This window comes from Halichoerus grypus, chromosome 4 (genome assembly GCF_964656455.1).
Source record: "Halichoerus grypus chromosome 4, mHalGry1.hap1.1, whole genome shotgun sequence".
NCBI classification, from domain to species: domain Eukaryota; kingdom Metazoa; phylum Chordata; class Mammalia; order Carnivora; family Phocidae; genus Halichoerus; species Halichoerus grypus.
In genome coordinates this window covers 187,397,803-187,415,487 of record NC_135715.1, presented here as the reverse complement: position 1 = coordinate 187,415,487, position 17,685 = coordinate 187,397,803, and the positions used below count along the sequence as shown (strand labels likewise).

Below are 17,685 nucleotides of genomic sequence, written 5' to 3'. Positions count from 1 at the left end.
GAAAGGCTTGTAATACAACAGCAAAAAATGTCATGAAGTTCATACCGTAAAGCTCATCATTTTACTTACAGAAATGTCTTAAGACGTTCCCGCAATTTTCCCTTGATCTTTCTTTTACATATAATCCTGTTAAATTTGGTGATCAGGTTTCCTGGGCTGTGAGATTAGATGCAAAAACTGAACACAGGTCAGACAACTTGACTGAAAACAAACACAGCAACACTTAGTAAGTATTTTTATTTACTTATAGAAGCAAGGAGCTTACACACTTCAGTAAGTATTTAAGTGCATCTTTTAATTAGACCACACTTCAGAAATGAATGTTGGCTTAATGACTCTGAGTCCATAGCATAAGTTTTAAGGTTTTCATTTAAAATGATTGGGTCACTGTCTCAGTATTTTACTCTTAAGTGTGATATTAGCTGTGCAGGTTTTTAAAAATATAAATACCCTTTATAAGTTTGAGAGAGTTAGCTTTTTTTAATTGCTGACTGATAGTTTCATCTTCAATAGAGGTTGGATTTTATCAAATGCTGACTGTTTTTATACCCTTTATTCTGTTAATGTGGTGAATTCCATTGACCTTTTTAATGTTGAGCAACTCATATTTCTGCGATAAATCCCACTTGGTAATGAAATTTTAATGTATTGCTACATTCATTTGGCCTGTATTTAGGATTTTTGTTTCTACATTTGCCAGAGATACTAGTCTTTGGTTTTCTTTTTTTGTAATGTCTTTGTCAGATTTTAGTGTCAGGGTTATATAGGACTCAGAAGTCGGGAAACACTCCTTTATATTCTTGGAAAGAATTCTCTAAGACTGATTTTTTTTTTTTTCTTAAATGTTTGGTGAAGCTACTGAGACCTGAAAATTTTTTTATTTTATTTTAATTCCAGTGTAGTTAACATACAGTGTTCTATTAGTTTCAGTTGTACAACATAGGGACTCAACAGTTCCATAGGTTACTCAGTATTGATCGTGATAAGTATCCTCTTCATCCCCTTCACCTGTTTCCCCTGTCCCCCTACCCACCTCCCCTCTGGTGACCATTAGTTTGTTCTCTCTAGTTAAGAGTCTATTTCTTGGTTTGTCTCTTTTTTTTCCTTCATTTGTTTTGTTTCTTAAGTTCCACATATGAGTGAAATCATGGTATTTGTCTTTATCTGAGTGGCTTATCTCTCTTACCATAATACACAGCGGCTCCATCCATATTGTTGCAAGTGGCAAGATTTCATTTTTTTTTTAATGGCTGAGTAATATCCATTGTATGTAAATACCATATCTTGATCCATTCATCTGTTGAGGGACGCTTGGGCTGCTTCCATATCTTGGCTATTGTAAATAATGCTGCAATAACCACAGGGGTGCATGCATCCCTTCATATTAGTGTTTTTGTGTTCTTTGGGTAAATACAGTAGTGTGATTACTGGATTGTAGGGTAGTTCTGTTTTTAACTTTTTGAGGACCCTCCATACTGTTTTCCACAGTGGCTGCACCAGTGTGCATTCCCACCAACAGTGCACCAGGGTGCCTTTTCCTCCACGTCCCTGCCAACACCTGTTGTTTCTTTGTGGTTTTTATTTTAGCCATTCTGACAGGTGTGAGGTGATATCTCATTGTAGTTTTGATTTGCATTTCCCTGGTGATGAGTGATTTTGAGCATCTTTTCATGTCTCTTGGCCATCTGGATGTCTTCTTTAGGGAAATGTCTGTTCATGTCTTCTGTCCATTTTATAATTGGATTGTTTGATTTTTTTGGTGTTTCATTATATAGTTCTCTATGTTTTAGATACTAAACCTTTATTGGGTATGTCATTTGCAAATACCTTCTCCTATTCAGTAGGTTGTCTTTTATTTTTGTTGGTTGTTTCCTTTGCTGTGCAGAAGCTTTTTATTTTGAGGTAGTCCCAATAGTTTATTTTTGCTTGTTTCCCTTGCCTTAGGAGACCTATCTAGAAGGATGTTGCTGCGATCAGTGTCAGAGAAATTACGGCGCTTGTGCTCTCTTCTAGGATTTTTATGATTTCAGGTCTCACAATTAGGTCCTTAATCCATTTTGAGTTTATTTTTGTGTGTGGTGTAAGAAAGCGATCCAGTTTCATTCTTTTGTATGTCACTGTCCAGTTTTCCCAGCACTTATTTGTTGAAGAGGCTGTCTTTCTCCCACTGCATATTCTTGCCTCCTTTGTCGAAGATTAGTTGACCATGTAATTGTGGGTTTATTTCTAGGCTTTCTGTTCTGTTGAGACCTGAATTTTTTTTTGGAGTAAGGTTTTTTAATTATAGTTTAAATTTCTTTGATTGTAGTGTTATTTAGATTTTCTGTTCTTGCATTATTTTGGAAAATTGTGTTTTTTAAGGATTTTGTTCTTTTATCTGTGATGTCAGATTTATTGGCATAAAGTTATTCACAGTATCCCGTATTCTCTGTGGTGTCTGCAGTACCTGAAGTTATTTCTTCTTTTTCATTCCTAATATTAGTAATTTGTATTTTTTCACCTTTTTTTCATCAGTCTTGCTTGGGGTTTATCAAGTTTATTAAACTTTTTAAAAAACAAACTTTTGCTTCTGTTGATTTTCTCTATTGCTCATCTGTTTGCTATCATTGATTTCTGCTCTTGTTTTTAATTATTTCCTTCCTTTTTCTTCTGGGATCTAATTTGATCAACTTTTTTCTAGCTTGGTATCTCAGTTGTTTTTAAACCTTCCTTTTAATACAAGCTTTTAAAGCTGTAAATTTCCTTGTAAGGACTAATTTAGCTGCAGACAAGTCTGACATGTTTTCATTATCATTCCATTCAAAATATTTTGTAATTTCCCTCATGATTTTTTTTGGAACTGTGTTGCTTAATTTCCAAATATTTGGGGATTTCTTTTTATTTTTTTGTTTTATCTATAAGTTGATTTCTAGTTAATTCCATTGTACTCTGAGAACATGCTCTCCATGATTTTAGTTCTTTTGAATTTATTGAGACTTGTTTCACACTTCAGAATATGGTCTGTGTTGCTGAAAATTCTGTATTCACCAGAAAAGTTATTTTTTGCAGTTGTTGGGTATGTTGTTTTATAAATGTCAACTATGTCAAATTGGTTAATAGCATTTGTGTTTCTTTTCTGTCTTTACTAATTTTTCTCTTTTGCTTTTATCAGTTACTAAGGGAGTAGTTTAAATCTCCAACTGTAATCGTGAATTTGTCCTTTCCCCCTTTTACTTTGGACAGTTTTATTTCATGTACCCTGAATTGATAGTATTAGATGCATACACATTTTGGATTTTTATGGCATCGTGATGTACACTGCGCTTCCTTTATCTCTGCTAGTATTCCTTGCCTTAAAATATATCTTGTCTGGTATTAATGTAACCCTGCAAGCTTTTTTATACAAGTGTGTCTCTTGCAAACAGTATGAAGTTGGTTCTTATTTTGGACAGTTGTGATTTTTAAGTAATTTATTTTTCTATTTAAAGTAAAATTTGTTGGGGTGCCTGGGTGGCTCAGCTGGTGAAGTGTCTGCCTTCAGCTCAGGTCATGATCTCAGGGTCCTGGGATCGAGCCCCACTTCAGGCTCCCTGCTCAGTGGGGAGTCTGCTTCTTTGTCCCTCCCCTGGCTTGTGCTCTCTCTCTCTCTCTCTCTCTCTCTCTGTCTAAATAAATAAATAAAATCTTTTTTAAAAAATAAAGTTTGTTAGCATAAAGTTGTTTGAAATATCACCATATTATCCTTATGAAGTCCATAAGAGCAGATGTTATGTTCCCTGTTTCATTTCTGATACTGATCATTTGTGCGTTTTAGCTTTCTTTTTCATCAGTCTTGCCTAGGGGTTTATCACATCTGTTAAACTCTTCAAAAAAGCAGCTTTGTATTTGTTGATTCTTCTCTACTTTTCTCTGTTCATCTGTTTCCTATCAGATGATAGTTTGATAGTTTCTTTTAATCAGAATGTTTAGTCCATTTGGTTTTAATGCAGTAATTAATATGGTTGAGTTTGAATTTACCATCGAGGTATTTTTTATTTGCCTCCTCTGTTTTTTGCTCCTTCATTCTTCCTCACCCTTTAGGTTAATCAAGTGATTTTTAGTCTTTCATCTTTATCTCCTCTGTTGGCTAATATATTGCTATATTTCTTTAATATTTTTATTCTAGGGATTATAGTGTACATAAATCAACATTACCAACTACGGATTAATAGTATACCATTTCCTGGGGCGCCTGGGTGGCTCAGTTGGTTAAGCGACTGCCTTCGGCTCAGGTCATGATCCTGGAGTCCCTGGATCGAGTCCCGCATCGGGCTCCCTGCTCGGCGGGGAGTCTGCTTCTCCCTCTGACCCTCCCCCCTCTCATGTGCTCTCTCTCATTCTCTCTCAAATAAATAAATAAAATCTTTAAAAAAAAAAAAAAAAAAAACTATGTCACGGAAAAATATTTAAAAAAAAAAAAATAGTATACCATTTCCTGAACAGTGTAAGATGCTCGCAGTGGTACAACTGCGTTTCCCCACTCCCATCCTATCTGCTGTTGCCTTTTACTGTACCATTACATGTAAATTCTACTCTATGTTACTTATTTTTATTAATATTATTTTTTGCTTTAAACACTTAGGCAACTTTTAAAGAAATTAATGGAAAAATAGTGTTTTATATTTATCCATTCTGGTGTTCATTGCTGCTTTTCACACATTCAGCTGTGCATCTAGTATAATTTCAATTTTGATTGAAATCTTTATTTTGTCTTCAGTTTTTTTAAAGGATATTTTTGCTGGATGTAAAATTCTAGTTTAATAGTTTTTATTTTTTCCTTTCAGCAACTTAAAAGATGTCATTCCATTATGTCTTGGCTTCCATTATTTTGGCTCAGAAGGCTAGTGTCACTTGAACGTAATGTGTCTTTTTCTCTGCCTGCTTTTAAGATTTTTTCTTTTTTTCTTTGTTTTCTAGCTTCTTAACAGTAATGTGTCCCAGTGTGGTACTCTTTGTGTTTATTTGCTTTGTATTCGTTAAGTTTTTTATATGTATAGCTTGAAGTCTTTCTTTAATTTTGACCATTATACTTTCAATTTGGTTGTCTGCCCCATTATTTCTTTCTTCTCCTTCTAGGACTACAGTTACATAGAAATTAGACCATTCAGGATTTCCTCACAGATCTTAAAGAACTGAGGTTTTCTTCTTTTTCTTACTTTTACCTCTCCTTCAACATGGATAATTTACGTTGTTCCATCTTCAAGTTCATTGGTTTTTTCTTTGGCTATATCCAGTCTTCCTTCCATTAAGCCCAGCTTAGTGAACTTTTTATTTAGATATTGTAGTTTCCAGCTTTAGAATTTCCACTTAGCTCTGATTGAGAGTATCCATTTCTCTGCTGAAATTCCCTATCTGAACCCACTCTGTTCATCCTTTCCTATAAATTTTTGAAGATCTAATTGGCTTTATTAAGTCATATAAATTAAATATTTTTAATAGCTATTTACTATCATAATATCTGGATTATTTCTGGGGCTCTTTCTATTAACTTTTATTTCCCTTATGAATTGACTGTGTCCTCTCTTGATTATGAATCACACTGTCCTGTTTGTGTGTCATTTAATCTTATATTGCCTACCAGACATTGTGGATTATATCATTGTTCTTTAAAGAGTTTTGCATTATGCTCTAACAGGCTATTAAATCTCCTTGATCCTATGGAAGCTTCATTTCAGGCTTTGTAGCGTGGGTCTGTCGTAGTTTTGGTCTTAGTCCTGGGGGAATGCATGGTCCTTCCTCTTAAGGCAGAGGTTAGAAAATGGTGGCCTGGGGGCAGAATATGGCCTGCTGCCTGTTTTTGTACAGCCCTGAGCTAAGAACTATCTTTACATTTTTAAATGGTTATTTTTTTTTAAGTTATAATAGGTACTTACGTAACGTGCTCTAGTTTGCCTCTTAAGCTCACAAAGCCTGAAATAGTTACTATCTGGCCCTTTACAAGCTTACCAGCCCTTGGCCTAAGGCATGGCCCTTCTGGGATTTCAACAGAAAGCCTCAGGTGTTTGTCATATGCCTCTGACTTGTCAGAACTTCAATTCCCTGTTCTTTCTACCCAGAAGTCTCTGCTAAAATCTCTGTTCAAATCGTGAATCTATCAGCTGTTGCGTTCTGTGGGGTTTCTTGCGTCTTGGGCTGTCCATGTACCAATCAGGAGTCAGTCAAGGATTTGAGGGGGATTTGGTATAGATTCGGGGCTCCTTAATGCAACTCCTTCTCTTTGCTTTCCAGCCTCTCTGGCATTTTCAAATTCTGTTTCCTCAGCTCAGTAAGACTCCTGCCCTTTGCTTGAACTCTCCCACCCCGCACCGCCATAAAGTGGGAACCGGTGCTTCATGTAAAACTCACCTGGTTTGCATCCCTCGTGAAGAATTATGTCCCCTGTGCTTAAGCCTGTTTCTGGTTATTCTCCAAATACTTGTTTTCATTATTTTGTCGAGAGTTTATCATTTCTTATCAGAAAAGTTAGTCCAGTAAAAGTTCTCTACCATTACTGGGACCAGACTCTGCTGAAGTTTGAGGCTGAAAAGAATTAATCCTCACTTCTCAAACAAAGGAAAAAAATGGCTACTCTCTGATTATCGTTATTTGATTGTACCTAAACAAATTAGGTGCAACACTGTTTTACCATCTTTTATACACAGTATTAGCAATATTGTCTTTGCGTCATAGACCTATTTCCTTTTGTTTGTGATAAAAGAGTACTTTGATTAGAGGATTGGCGCTGCTGCACATTATTCCTGTCCAAGTGGAAAATGAGAAAGTCACCTTTCCGTATTGATTAATGGGCTAAGCAGACGTTGCATATGCCTCCCAAGTGATTTTCTGTATAAAGTAAGTTCGTGCTGAGAGAAGAGGAGACGCAAGGCCACACAGCAATCAGGGAGTGAGAGGAGAAAAAGAGTAGAGATGGAAAGGGGGGATGGGCAGTGAGGAAAAATGCTTTTTTCTTCTTAATCCTTCAGCTAGAACTTGAGAAATAGTCTTTGGGATTAAGACATAAGCTTTCCGTGCTTTGATTTCCTGAGCTAACCTGTCAGTTCCCTGGACAGACAACATTCGGTTTAGTTAATGTTACGTGACAATGTAGGCTTGTAATTATGACTTTATTCCATCAGAGCTTGTATGAGTTACTAGTTTGAAAATTCTCTTCTGTGGTGCTTTACTGTGTGATTGCCTTTGTTTGTGCTTTGTTTGTTTAGATTGCTTTAAACATCTCAGAAGTGTTTGTTCTACCTAATCTGTTTCAGTAAAGTTCTTTTTTCAAAAATGGTGTTACTGAGGTAGAATTAACATATTTTTCAGATTGCAGCATGGCAGCTTTGTCCCTTGATGTGACTGTTAGACTGTTTAACAGAGAGCACTCTGATTTTTATTTAATGTTCTACCATGACCCAAATGGATTTTTTTTTCCTCCTAGCTGGCTAGGGCAAAAATAAAGGTGAAGTTCAAATATCTAGTCACAGAACGGAAGATGTAGATTTTTTATTGTGTCCAATTAAAAAAATTTTTTTATTAACCTAGTATTTGTTTTTTGTCTCTGTATAGTTCTTACAGCTTCATTCCCAGGTATTTCTACTCAGTTCAGATGAAAGTACAGTTAGTCTATTGAAGAACGGTTCTCTCCAGGCTGAGTCTGATTTCCAAAGGAATGATCAACATATTTTCAAGACACTTACTTCAGAATCCCCAGGATTAAATGATAGAACCTCCTGTCCCCACTGGTTTGACATAAATGATTCCAAAGTCCAACCAATCAAGGAAAAAGATATTGAACAGCAGTTTCAGGGTAAAGAAAGTGCCTACATGTTGTTTTATCGGAAATACCAGTTGCAGAGACCCCCAGAAGGTATGGAAAGAGAAATATTCCTATTTGTTTAAGTTGATGATGTCAGAAGATAAATATTGAATGCTATTTGAATTTTTACCCTTTTAAAAGAAAGTATACTCTTAGAACATTTTTAAATATTTTCAGGCTAACAGTAAGAAATACATTATGCCTGGGTGGCTCAGTTGTTAAGCATCTGCCTTTGGCTCAGGTCATGATCCCAGGGTCCTGGGATCAAGCCCCACATTGGGCTCCCTGCTCGGCGGGAGGCCTGCTTCTCCCTCTCCCACTCCCCCTGCTTGTGTTCCCTCTCTCGCTGTGTCTCTGTCAAATAAATAAATAAAATCTTTAAAAAAAAAAAAATACATTATGCCAAAAGAAATCCAACAATCTATCATTTTATATTTCTGTTTTATTTTTTCCCCTTCTAATGATATAAGGCCATAGTTAGTGTTTCAGATTTGGTTTTTCTTGGATTGCATAATGGTTTCTTGTGTGGACCAACCTGCGTACGATTGCCCTATGCTTAGGCTTGGCTCTGTCATTTGGCCATGTGTTTGTCGCCTTTGAGTTGTAAGTGGCCTTGGTTTTGTTTTCATGTGTGCCCTTTTATTGCCCTCTTTTTTTCTTTCCGTCAAGGTAATTAATGTGTTTTATGAGCAGCTGAAGTATCTTCAAAGCGTTCTTTGTTAAACCTTCTAAGACAGCTTGTACCAGGCTGGCTAAACACTGAGACCCACAATGATAAATTTATTAATTGAGATCACTAACATGAATCAGTATGTAAGACTTCGGTCGCTTCCCAAAGTCTACTCAAAAGTGAAAAGTCCTAACCAGGAAAGTTCCTTAGATAGAGGCGTCTCTGTAGTGACAAATGAGGACACTGTTCTCAGAAAATGAGAATAGTAATCATTTTTAAAAGCATAAGAAAAAAGAAGTTACTAATTTGCATGTGAGTCAAAGGAAATTAACTTTCTGGTTCTAAAACAATTACATAATTATTCTGTTTAACCAGAAATTCTAGGCTTTATTTTTCTGACGGGGGAAAAATGTAGTCATGGCTCTGATAAAAATATTCTGAAGCAGAATTCACAGTTATAGAAATATATATTAACAAAAAAAGAATATGTTCAGATGGGGTATTGTCTTTTTCCCTGAATTGGATTTTAGTATGCGCATGTTTTGACTGTGTACTGAATGGTAGTTTTCCATTTAGCTTAGGAATTGAATAAAGGTCTGGCGGAAATCTTGATGGACTTTTTGTGGGGATAAAGGGACGGAACTTGGCAAAATGATTCTAAAATCCATCTAGAGAGGTAGACGTTCATGAAAACTGAAGAAGGGCCTGCCAAAGGGAATTGACTCTATCAGTAAAACCTCTTTGTAGAGCTTCAGCCATTCAGACAGTGCTGCTCATGCAGAGAGGTGGACACATCACTGGACGGAGGAGAGCCAGCCCAGAAATCCACCCAAGTATTTTTAAGATTTTAGGGGCGCCTGGGTGGCTCAGTTGTTAAGTGTCTGCCTTCGGCTCAGGTCATGATCTCAGGGTCCTGGGATCGAGCCCCACATTGGGCTCCCTGCTCAGTGGGAAGCCTGCTTCTCCCTCTCCCACTCCCCCTGCTTGTGCTCCCTCTCTAGCTGTCTCTCTCTCTGTGTCAAATAAATAAATAAAATCTTTAAAAAAAAAAAAAGATTTTAATCCGTGGTAAGGTGATTTTTCAGATAAACGGGAGGAGAGTGAATTACTCAAGAAATAGAGCGGGAAGTTGGTTAGCAGCCAGTCCCTTGAATTAGCAGTCAGTGTAAAGTGACTGTAATCATCACTTGAATGAAATTTGAGTTCCTTTAATGTTTATGTTAAAAAGGAACCTTAAAGTGTATAAAATATATATTTCTGATATAAAGGTAGGGAAGACTTTTCTAAGCTTAAAAGCAAAGAAAGAAAAGTTAAGGAAAAGTGTTACAAACCTTAAACAATATAAAAGGCAAATGACAAGCCTAGTGGGAAACAGCTAAATATATGACAAGTTTATTTCCCATCTGCAGAGTGCTTTTACAGATATTCCATTGTGCTTAGTAGAAAATTGGGAAAAGGATATAAATAAGCAATGTACAAAAGAAGAAATAGGAACAACCAATAAACTGGAAAAAAAAAAAAAATCAGGGGCGCCTGGGTGGCTCAGTCTGAGTAAGTGTCTGCATTTGGCTTAGGTCATGATCCCAGGGTTCTGGGATCAAGCCCTGAGGCAGGCTCCCTCCTCAGCGGGGAGTCTGCTTGTCCCTCTTTCTCTGCCCCCTCCCCCTGCTTACATGTTCTCTCTCTCTCAAAAAAAAAAAAAATCTTTATTAAAGAAAAAAAATCATAATCAAAAAATAGGAATTGAAACAGCAATGAGATATGCCACTTTTTTCCTACCAAGTTAAATGTTTTTGTTAATCTTGTTCTCGACAGTTGGCACTTCCTCTACAGCTGGTAGGTATATAAAGTCCTATAACCAGTTTGGTTATATGTATTTAAAAACCTTAAACCGGTAATTCTACTTCTGCAAATCTGTCTTGAAATAATCAGAGCTGTGTATAAATATTCATGTTCAAAGATGTTTGTTACTCCCATTATTTTATAATGATGACTAGAAATACCTATCAGAAAAAGATTGGTTAGTTTAATTATGCTATTTATAGAATGAACTAGTATGCAATCATTTAAAACTTTGGAGAAATACAAATATGAAGTGAAAAAGCACGTTACAGATTTATTAAATACAATCCCAGTCGCTTTAAATAAGTGTGTGCGTGGGTGTGTGTATGTGCATGCACGTGCGTGTGTGTGGGTAAATGTACGCATACAGACACGTTGTGTAGGTACAGAAGAAAGACCAGAAGTACAGGTAACACGTTTTAGCAGTATCTCTTGGGAATGGGATTATAGGTAATAGCTTTTATTTCCTTTTATATATTCTATATAAAAGATATAGAATATCTTTTATATTCTAGAATTTTTATGGTGGCAATTACTACATTTGTTATCAGGAAGAAAATAGTGGGTGTTCTTTTTAAAAAGTATATTTAAAGAGAATTGAAGAAATGGAATCCTTCTAGCGTGGCATAAAGAACTGTTTATCTTCCATTTGTTCTAATGTTTTCATTTTTCAGATGGGAAAACTGAGATCCACAGGAAGTTAGCATTCACAAAGATAGTTAGTAGAGGCTTCCTAGCTCCCAGCACATACTTTCCAGACTCCCAGCAGCCAGATTCCATTTCGTCAGCCCAAGTTAATGAAGCGTTCTGTTCACAGCTCGAGCTAATCCAAGATACGGGGTTCCATGTCATTTGCTGAATGAGATGGACGCAGCCAACATTGAACTGCAAACAAAAAGGTAGTTTTAACTTACTTTTAGAGTTTGAATGGTTTTTTTCTGGAGAACAAGGATCTCATTTAGGTCTTAAGTCTTCAGTCAGGAAAATTAAAAAGGAAAAAAAACCAACTAATCAATTCCTGTGTCTGTGTAGCTGCTGAATTTTTATAGGCAGAGTATCTTACTTTGAAATCATCCTTATCTGTGAGAGTGAATGAAACAATGTCACATAAATGGCCACTGCTGAGTAGGGATGAAGCCTCAGAAGCCTGGAGAAATCAGTGAACACCTAGGACGTTAAGTGAATTGTGTCCTAGACTGTCAGGTGATTCCCGAGGTGCAGAGAGAGCCTGGGTGGAAGTCACTCCTCGTAAGTTAAGTCGTTGTGGGGACCCGGCCCATAGTGATAGAAGACCAGAGGCGGGCAAGAGGAAAGAATGTGGATTCTGCAAACTGCCAGGCTTCGTGTCAGTCCGGGCGGAAACCTGTAATAGGTTATCACAGGCATGGTTTGTGAGGAGTTGCTGATCTCATCTTCTCTTTTGAGGTCTCACCTTGGACCCCGAGGAACTGTATCTTTATTTGCTCTCTGCCAGGGTCAGTGGGGCATTGGGTTAGGGAAGTGGATGTTCTCGTGGCCTCCTTGTGGACCCACGTGGCTGGTTGATTATGTAGCCAGGATGTGTTCAACATTTTTATCATTGGCTTAAAACTGGGGAAAAAAAGGAGCAGGTAGATTGAATGGCAAACCACTATCAAAGGAAATCAAGACACTAAAAATATAAAAACTAGGATAAAATATCTTAAACAGGCAAAACTGCGTGAGTGGGTGTGGACTAGCAGTGGGTGTTCACAGCCACAACCAAAAGGGTTTCGCCAGCCAGCACTAAGCTTTTTAATGCGGCCATCAGAAAAGCTAGCGCTGTCTCTGACCACGTGAATAGAATTGTGTCGGGAGTATCCAAGCAGTGGCCGTGGCCTCATCCAGCTCTCCCGGGGCCACACTGCCTCGAGCGGAATGCCGGGCAGCAGCTCCAGGGCAGCCGAGCGGATTCAGAGACGAGCCGCCAGCTCCGGGCCGCCGCTGAGGATGTTCGACCTGGGGAGAGTAGACTGGAGGATCGTGAGACCCACTTTAAATATTCTACAGGAGAGTCAGGGGGCTCTGGTGGAGGTAAGGAGGAAGTAGAAGTTTGTGAATTTGGCACTTAGCACAATTACAGGAGGAAAGGTTTCTAACATATTTATAACTATATTCCCATTGTTGGAAGATTTTGAGTTTCGATCCTTAGAGAAATGTTGGAAGGTGTATATTAAAATTCATTTTCCTTGGAATTCGTGGTGGCAGAGCTGAAATTTTGCTATTCATTGAGAAACTAAAATGAAAATTTTGGAGCATGGAAGAAACGGACATTAGTAATAATTACTTAGGTAGAATAGAGAATTTATTTATATTGTAAATCAAGTATTTTTGGTTTGGGATGAAGCCGTGTGTTACAAAAACAGAGCATTTATGTATTTTTTATGCCTCTTTAAAGGGCAGAATGGGATTCTACAAACAATAATTTTGAGTTGCATCTCCACCTGGGCCCTCATTATCATTTCTTCAATGGGGCTCTGCACCCAATCGTCTCTCAAGCAGAAAGTGTGTGGGATTTAACCTTTGATAAAAGAAAAACTTTAGGAGATCTTCGACAATCAATATTTCAGGTAATTTAGCCTTGCTTCCTCTTAATTTAGACATTAAGGTCCATCTCAGGCTGGATTCTCCTTTTCAGAAATCCTGTTTAGGATTCAACTATTTATTTTTCAAAGCACTTAAGAAAATCCTCCCATCTCCCACTCCTGAGGGTTGTCCCAGATGTTCTCTCCTCACTTGTACGTCTTTTAGAGAGGCCCTTCTGCACAGGTGGGACCCGCACTGTCCTGCCAGCAGGCTTTCGGGGGGGAGTCAAGGCTGGTACATGTATTTTGGGGAGAGAAAAAGTATAAGGCTGTTTCTTTTTTGGAAAATAAAAGAAAATTATTTTTTGGAAGCAGTAAAAAGATAAGCGTGTTGCTGGAGCACCTGGCTGGCTCAGTTGGTTAAGTGTCTGCCCTCTCAGGTCATGATCCCAGGGTCTTAGGATCAAGCCCCACGTCTGGCTCCCAGCTCAGTGGGGAGACTGCTTCTACCTCTGCCCCTCCGCTCATGCACGATCTCCCTCTCTCTCTCAAATAAATAAAATCTTAAAAAAAAAAAAAAAATAAGCATGTTGCCTAAAAACAAGAACTAAACAAACAAGCAACTAACGTTTCTCCCTTTCCGGAGTATAGGATAGCATTTATTACTAAAATTTTTCAGGGGATGAAAATACCTTCTGTTGTGCAATAAAAACAAGCATTGTTGTAAATACTTACATCCAAGTAATCGATCCAAGTGTGTTTTCATATAAATTATGTCCTTTGGTTCTTTAATCTCAGGGTAACCTAAAGGCAAGCTAATCCCATTTTAAAGGTGAAAAACTTGTAATTTAGAGATCTAGTGGCTTGCAGTCAGACTTCTGGTTGTGGTAGAACTAGGCCTCAGTCCTGGTCTCCTTACTCTTTCCGTCCTTTTGATCATACTTCCTCACCTCTCACTACTTCCTGATCAAGGAAAAGGAAAATAGAAAATGTAGGCTTTGGGGCACCTGAGTGGCTCAGTCAGTTAAGCATCTGACTCTTGATTTCAGCTCAGGTCATGATCTCAGGGTTGTGAGACTGAGCCCTGAGTCGGGCTCCGCACTTAACAGGGAGTCAGCTTGAGATTCTCTCTCTCTCTCCCTCTGCCCCTCCCCCTAGCATGTGCACGTTCACTTGTGCTCTCTCTCTCTCAAAAATAAATAAATCTTAAAAAAAAAAAATGTAGGCTTTTATTTTTTGCAGAAATAAATGAATTTTCTGGCAAACTCATCAATCCCCAAAATTATTAGCTTTCTTTTTTTCTATTTTTCTCTTGTACAAAGCAAAGCAAGCCAGTTTCTTTGTTAACCTTAGTTGATTTGAATGATATTTCAGTTTTGGATTAGTATCAGGATTTCTAAAATTTCCTAATGTTTCCAAATTTTTGCATTAAAAGTTCATCCCTGAGCCAGTCCCGCAGTGTTGGTGTAAGTGGACGTGGGGAGCTGACCCTGTCTAGGGGGCCTTTCAGATGGAACAGACCTGTTCACTTTCATAGGTTTTAGATTCGCTCCAGTTTGCTTTCTGGTGTTTGAAGTGCACATCTCTGTTATCTTAGAAATAAGCCCCTGGCGGGAGGCTACAAGAATGGTGCAGTTAACTAATCACGTGTAAAGAGGAAATTTTTTTTTTTTTAAGATTTTATTTATTTATTTGAGAGAGAGGGAGCGCATGAGCCGGGGCAAGGGCAGAGAGGGAAGCAGGCTCCCTACTGAGCAGGGAGCCCCATGTGGGGCTCGATCCCAGGACCCTGAGATCATGACCTGAGCAGAAGGCAGACACTTAACCAACTGAGCCACCCATGTGCCCCAGGAAATGTCTTTTTAAGAGAACTACCTTGTGCTATTGTGGAGAGAGGCGAAATAGGACTGACTTTATGGGTGATATTATTCTGGTGAGATGACCAGTCCCCCCAGAGTCTTGGATCTAGAAACTTAAAAAAAACAAATCCATGGTCCTATAGAAACTGGTAATGCCACTTTTTGAATTTATGGTGCGAAACTTCCTTTCAGATTATTGAGAATTTTAATGTGTGCTAGAGTCCATGCTGCTTTTCCCTGAATGGTACTAATTAAACAAATGATTTTTGCTCTTTTGGACAAAGATTTCTGGGCTGGCATGTTGATCAGTTTGCCTTCTGATAAAAGTGGTCTTCCCATAAATTAAGGACAGTTGTTCACGGTGTATGCCAGCATTCTTCAGTCACTAATGGATGAGCTTGACCATCTTTGGATTTGGCTAATTTAGCCATGAGTGATGTCTTCTTGCCACACTTTTGGTGTTGGGTGGGATGGGCATACTCGTTTGCTAGCTCCCCGTATCTAAACATATGAGAAATAGTTCGGTGGTGTTCTTTTACCTGGAAATGTGATACTTATGTTACTTCTCATTGTTCTCTTTTCTTCCATTAATATTCTGTAGCTGTTAGATTTTTGGGAAGGAGATATGATTCTTAGTGTGGCAAAGTTTGTACCAGCAGGACTTCATGTTTACCAGATGCTTGATGGTAAGATAAAAATTAAAACACTGCGACTCATTTCCTATATTTGTACTTTGTGGGGTTCATTTCCTGTATTTGTACTTTGTGGATTTTCTGCTCTTAGGCAGTCTTTCCCACTACCTACTACTTTCTTACCTAGGCTGTCATCACATGGTCGGTTTTCAAACAAATAATTTATCTGATTTCTGTGATGTGTGAATTTTGCGAACACAGAAATATTTTCCTTTTTTTTTTGAAATTAAAGCTACCTCTCCATGAAAACAATTTTTTAAAAGGCTGTGGGGGCACCTGGGTGGCGCTGTTGGTTAAGCATCCAACTCTTGGTTTTGGCTCGGGTCATAATCTCGGGATCGTGAAATTGAGCCCCATGTCAGGCTCCAAGCTCAACAAGGAGTCTGCTTAAGACTCTCTCTCCCCCTCCCTCTGCCCCTGCCCCTCTTCTCTCTCTTTCTCTCAAACAAACAAATCTTCAAAAAAAATTTTTTTTTAATTTTTAAATTTTTTTTTTTATTATTAACATATAATGTATTATTTGTTTCAGGGGTACAGGACTGTGATTCATCAGTCTTACACAACACACAGAGCTCACCCCAACACATACCCTCCCCAATGTCCATCACCCAGCCACCCCATCCCTCCCACCCCCCTCCCCTCCAGCAACCCTCAGTTTGTTTCCTGAGATTAAGAGTCTCTTATGGGGCGCCTGGGTGGCTCAGTTGGTTAAGCCACTGCCTCCGGCTCAGGTCATGATCCTGGAGTCCCGGGATCCAGTCCCGCATCGGGCTCCCTGCTCAGCAGGGAGTCTGCTTCTCCCTCTGACCCTCCCCCTTCTCATGCTCTCTCTATCTCATTCTCTCTCAAATGAATAAATAAAATCTTAAAAAAAAAAAAGAGTCTCTTACGGTTTTTCTCCCTCTCTGGTTTCATCTTGTTTCATTTTTTCCTTTCTTCCCCTATGATCCTCTGCCTTGTTTCTCAAATTCCACGTATCAGTGAGAGCATGTGATAATTCTTTCTCTGATTGACTTATTTTGCTTAGCATAATACCCTCTAGTTCCATCCACGTCGTTGCAAATGGCAAGATTTCATTTTTTGATGGCTGCATAATATTCCGTTGTATATATATACCACATCTTCTTTATCCATTCTTCTGTCTATGGACATCTTGGCTCTTTCCATAGTTTGGCTATTGTGGACATTGCTGCTTATAAACATTGGGGTGCACGTGCCCCTTCACAAACAAATAAATCTTTTAAAAAAATAATAAAAGGCTGTGGAATTTTTTTTGTATTACCACAGATTTTTTTTAGCAAAATGGTTTCAAACCATTAACATCTTATTTATATGGCTTGATTTTTTTTTTCTCCCAAAGTACTTGGAGAGCTTAAAAGTTTTTACTACCCGTGAATAACAACAAAACAGTAATATTAGTAGCAGCTGCGGTGACATACGTTTATTTTGGACTTCACTGTACCAAATCCAGAGATAAGTTTTATATAAATTATCTCATTTGATTTTCACAAAATTCTTTTACCTGCATTTCCTAAACAAGAAAACTGAAGCATGGGGCCGCAGTACACAGGCCAGACAGCTGGTTAGTGCTGGGTCTGGGCCCCATGCTGCCTGGGCCTCCTTCCTGCACACAGTGTCCGGTTTGGTCAGCTCCTCCCCTGCTCTCGTGCTCACAGAGCTTCCGTAACATGTTAACACGGGGAGATACTTAGGTAAAGTGAAAAAAAAAACAAAAAACTGAAGAGTGTAATGAAAAGCATAAAGATAAAAATAATCTTAAATAATACCAACACAATAAATGCAATTACTGCCTTTTTCTTAATTTTCCTTGACGAGACTGCTGCTTCAAACAAATATTTAAGTGTCTCAGCTCTTTCTTTAGTTGTTTTGGTGATTGTGATGAATGGTCTCACTGATGAGCTCATCTTCTAGGGGATGACCTGATGCTGTGTGAAATGGAGATTGCAGACGGGGAAGACCTCTTTGTATGGAATGGGGTGGAGGTAAGAACGGATTGAAGAAATATGCATGATGGTTTTTGATTTTTTTTTTTAACTGTCATTGTAAGAAAACTTTATTCAGCATCTGTGAAGGCAACTAGATGCTAGAAAACATCTGAAATGCCTGACAAATTTTAGGTACAGTCTGTTAGTCGTATGCTAAGGAGATGCTTGTCGAGTGTGTCTGCAGTGCCAGAAGCTCCCTCCGAAGGTGCGTCATCAGTCTGTCCTTCAGGCGGGCCTGTGTGCATAACCCCACCAGCACA

At 38.3% G+C, this 17,685-nt stretch overlaps 1 protein-coding gene across 9 annotated transcripts in view; it reads left to right on the top strand.

Moving 5' to 3' along the window:
* USP40 (ubiquitin specific peptidase 40) overlaps window positions 1-17,685 on the top strand; it is a 78,165-nt gene that overhangs the window by 23,984 nt on the left and 36,496 nt on the right. For 8 of the 9 annotated variants that reach the window (XM_078071475.1, XM_078071476.1, XM_078071474.1 and 5 more), the window contains 5 exons: window positions 7,564-7,864; window positions 11,143-11,224; window positions 12,742-12,913; window positions 15,329-15,413; window positions 17,352-17,422. In XM_078071475.1, the coding sequence (XP_077927601.1) occupies window positions 7,564-7,864; window positions 11,143-11,224; window positions 12,742-12,913; window positions 15,329-15,413; window positions 17,352-17,422 (711 nt within the window). The remainder of the gene's footprint in view (window positions 1-7,563; window positions 7,865-11,142; window positions 11,225-12,741; window positions 12,914-15,328; window positions 15,414-17,351; window positions 17,423-17,685) is intronic. The other variant, XM_078071480.1, reaches the window with a different exon arrangement.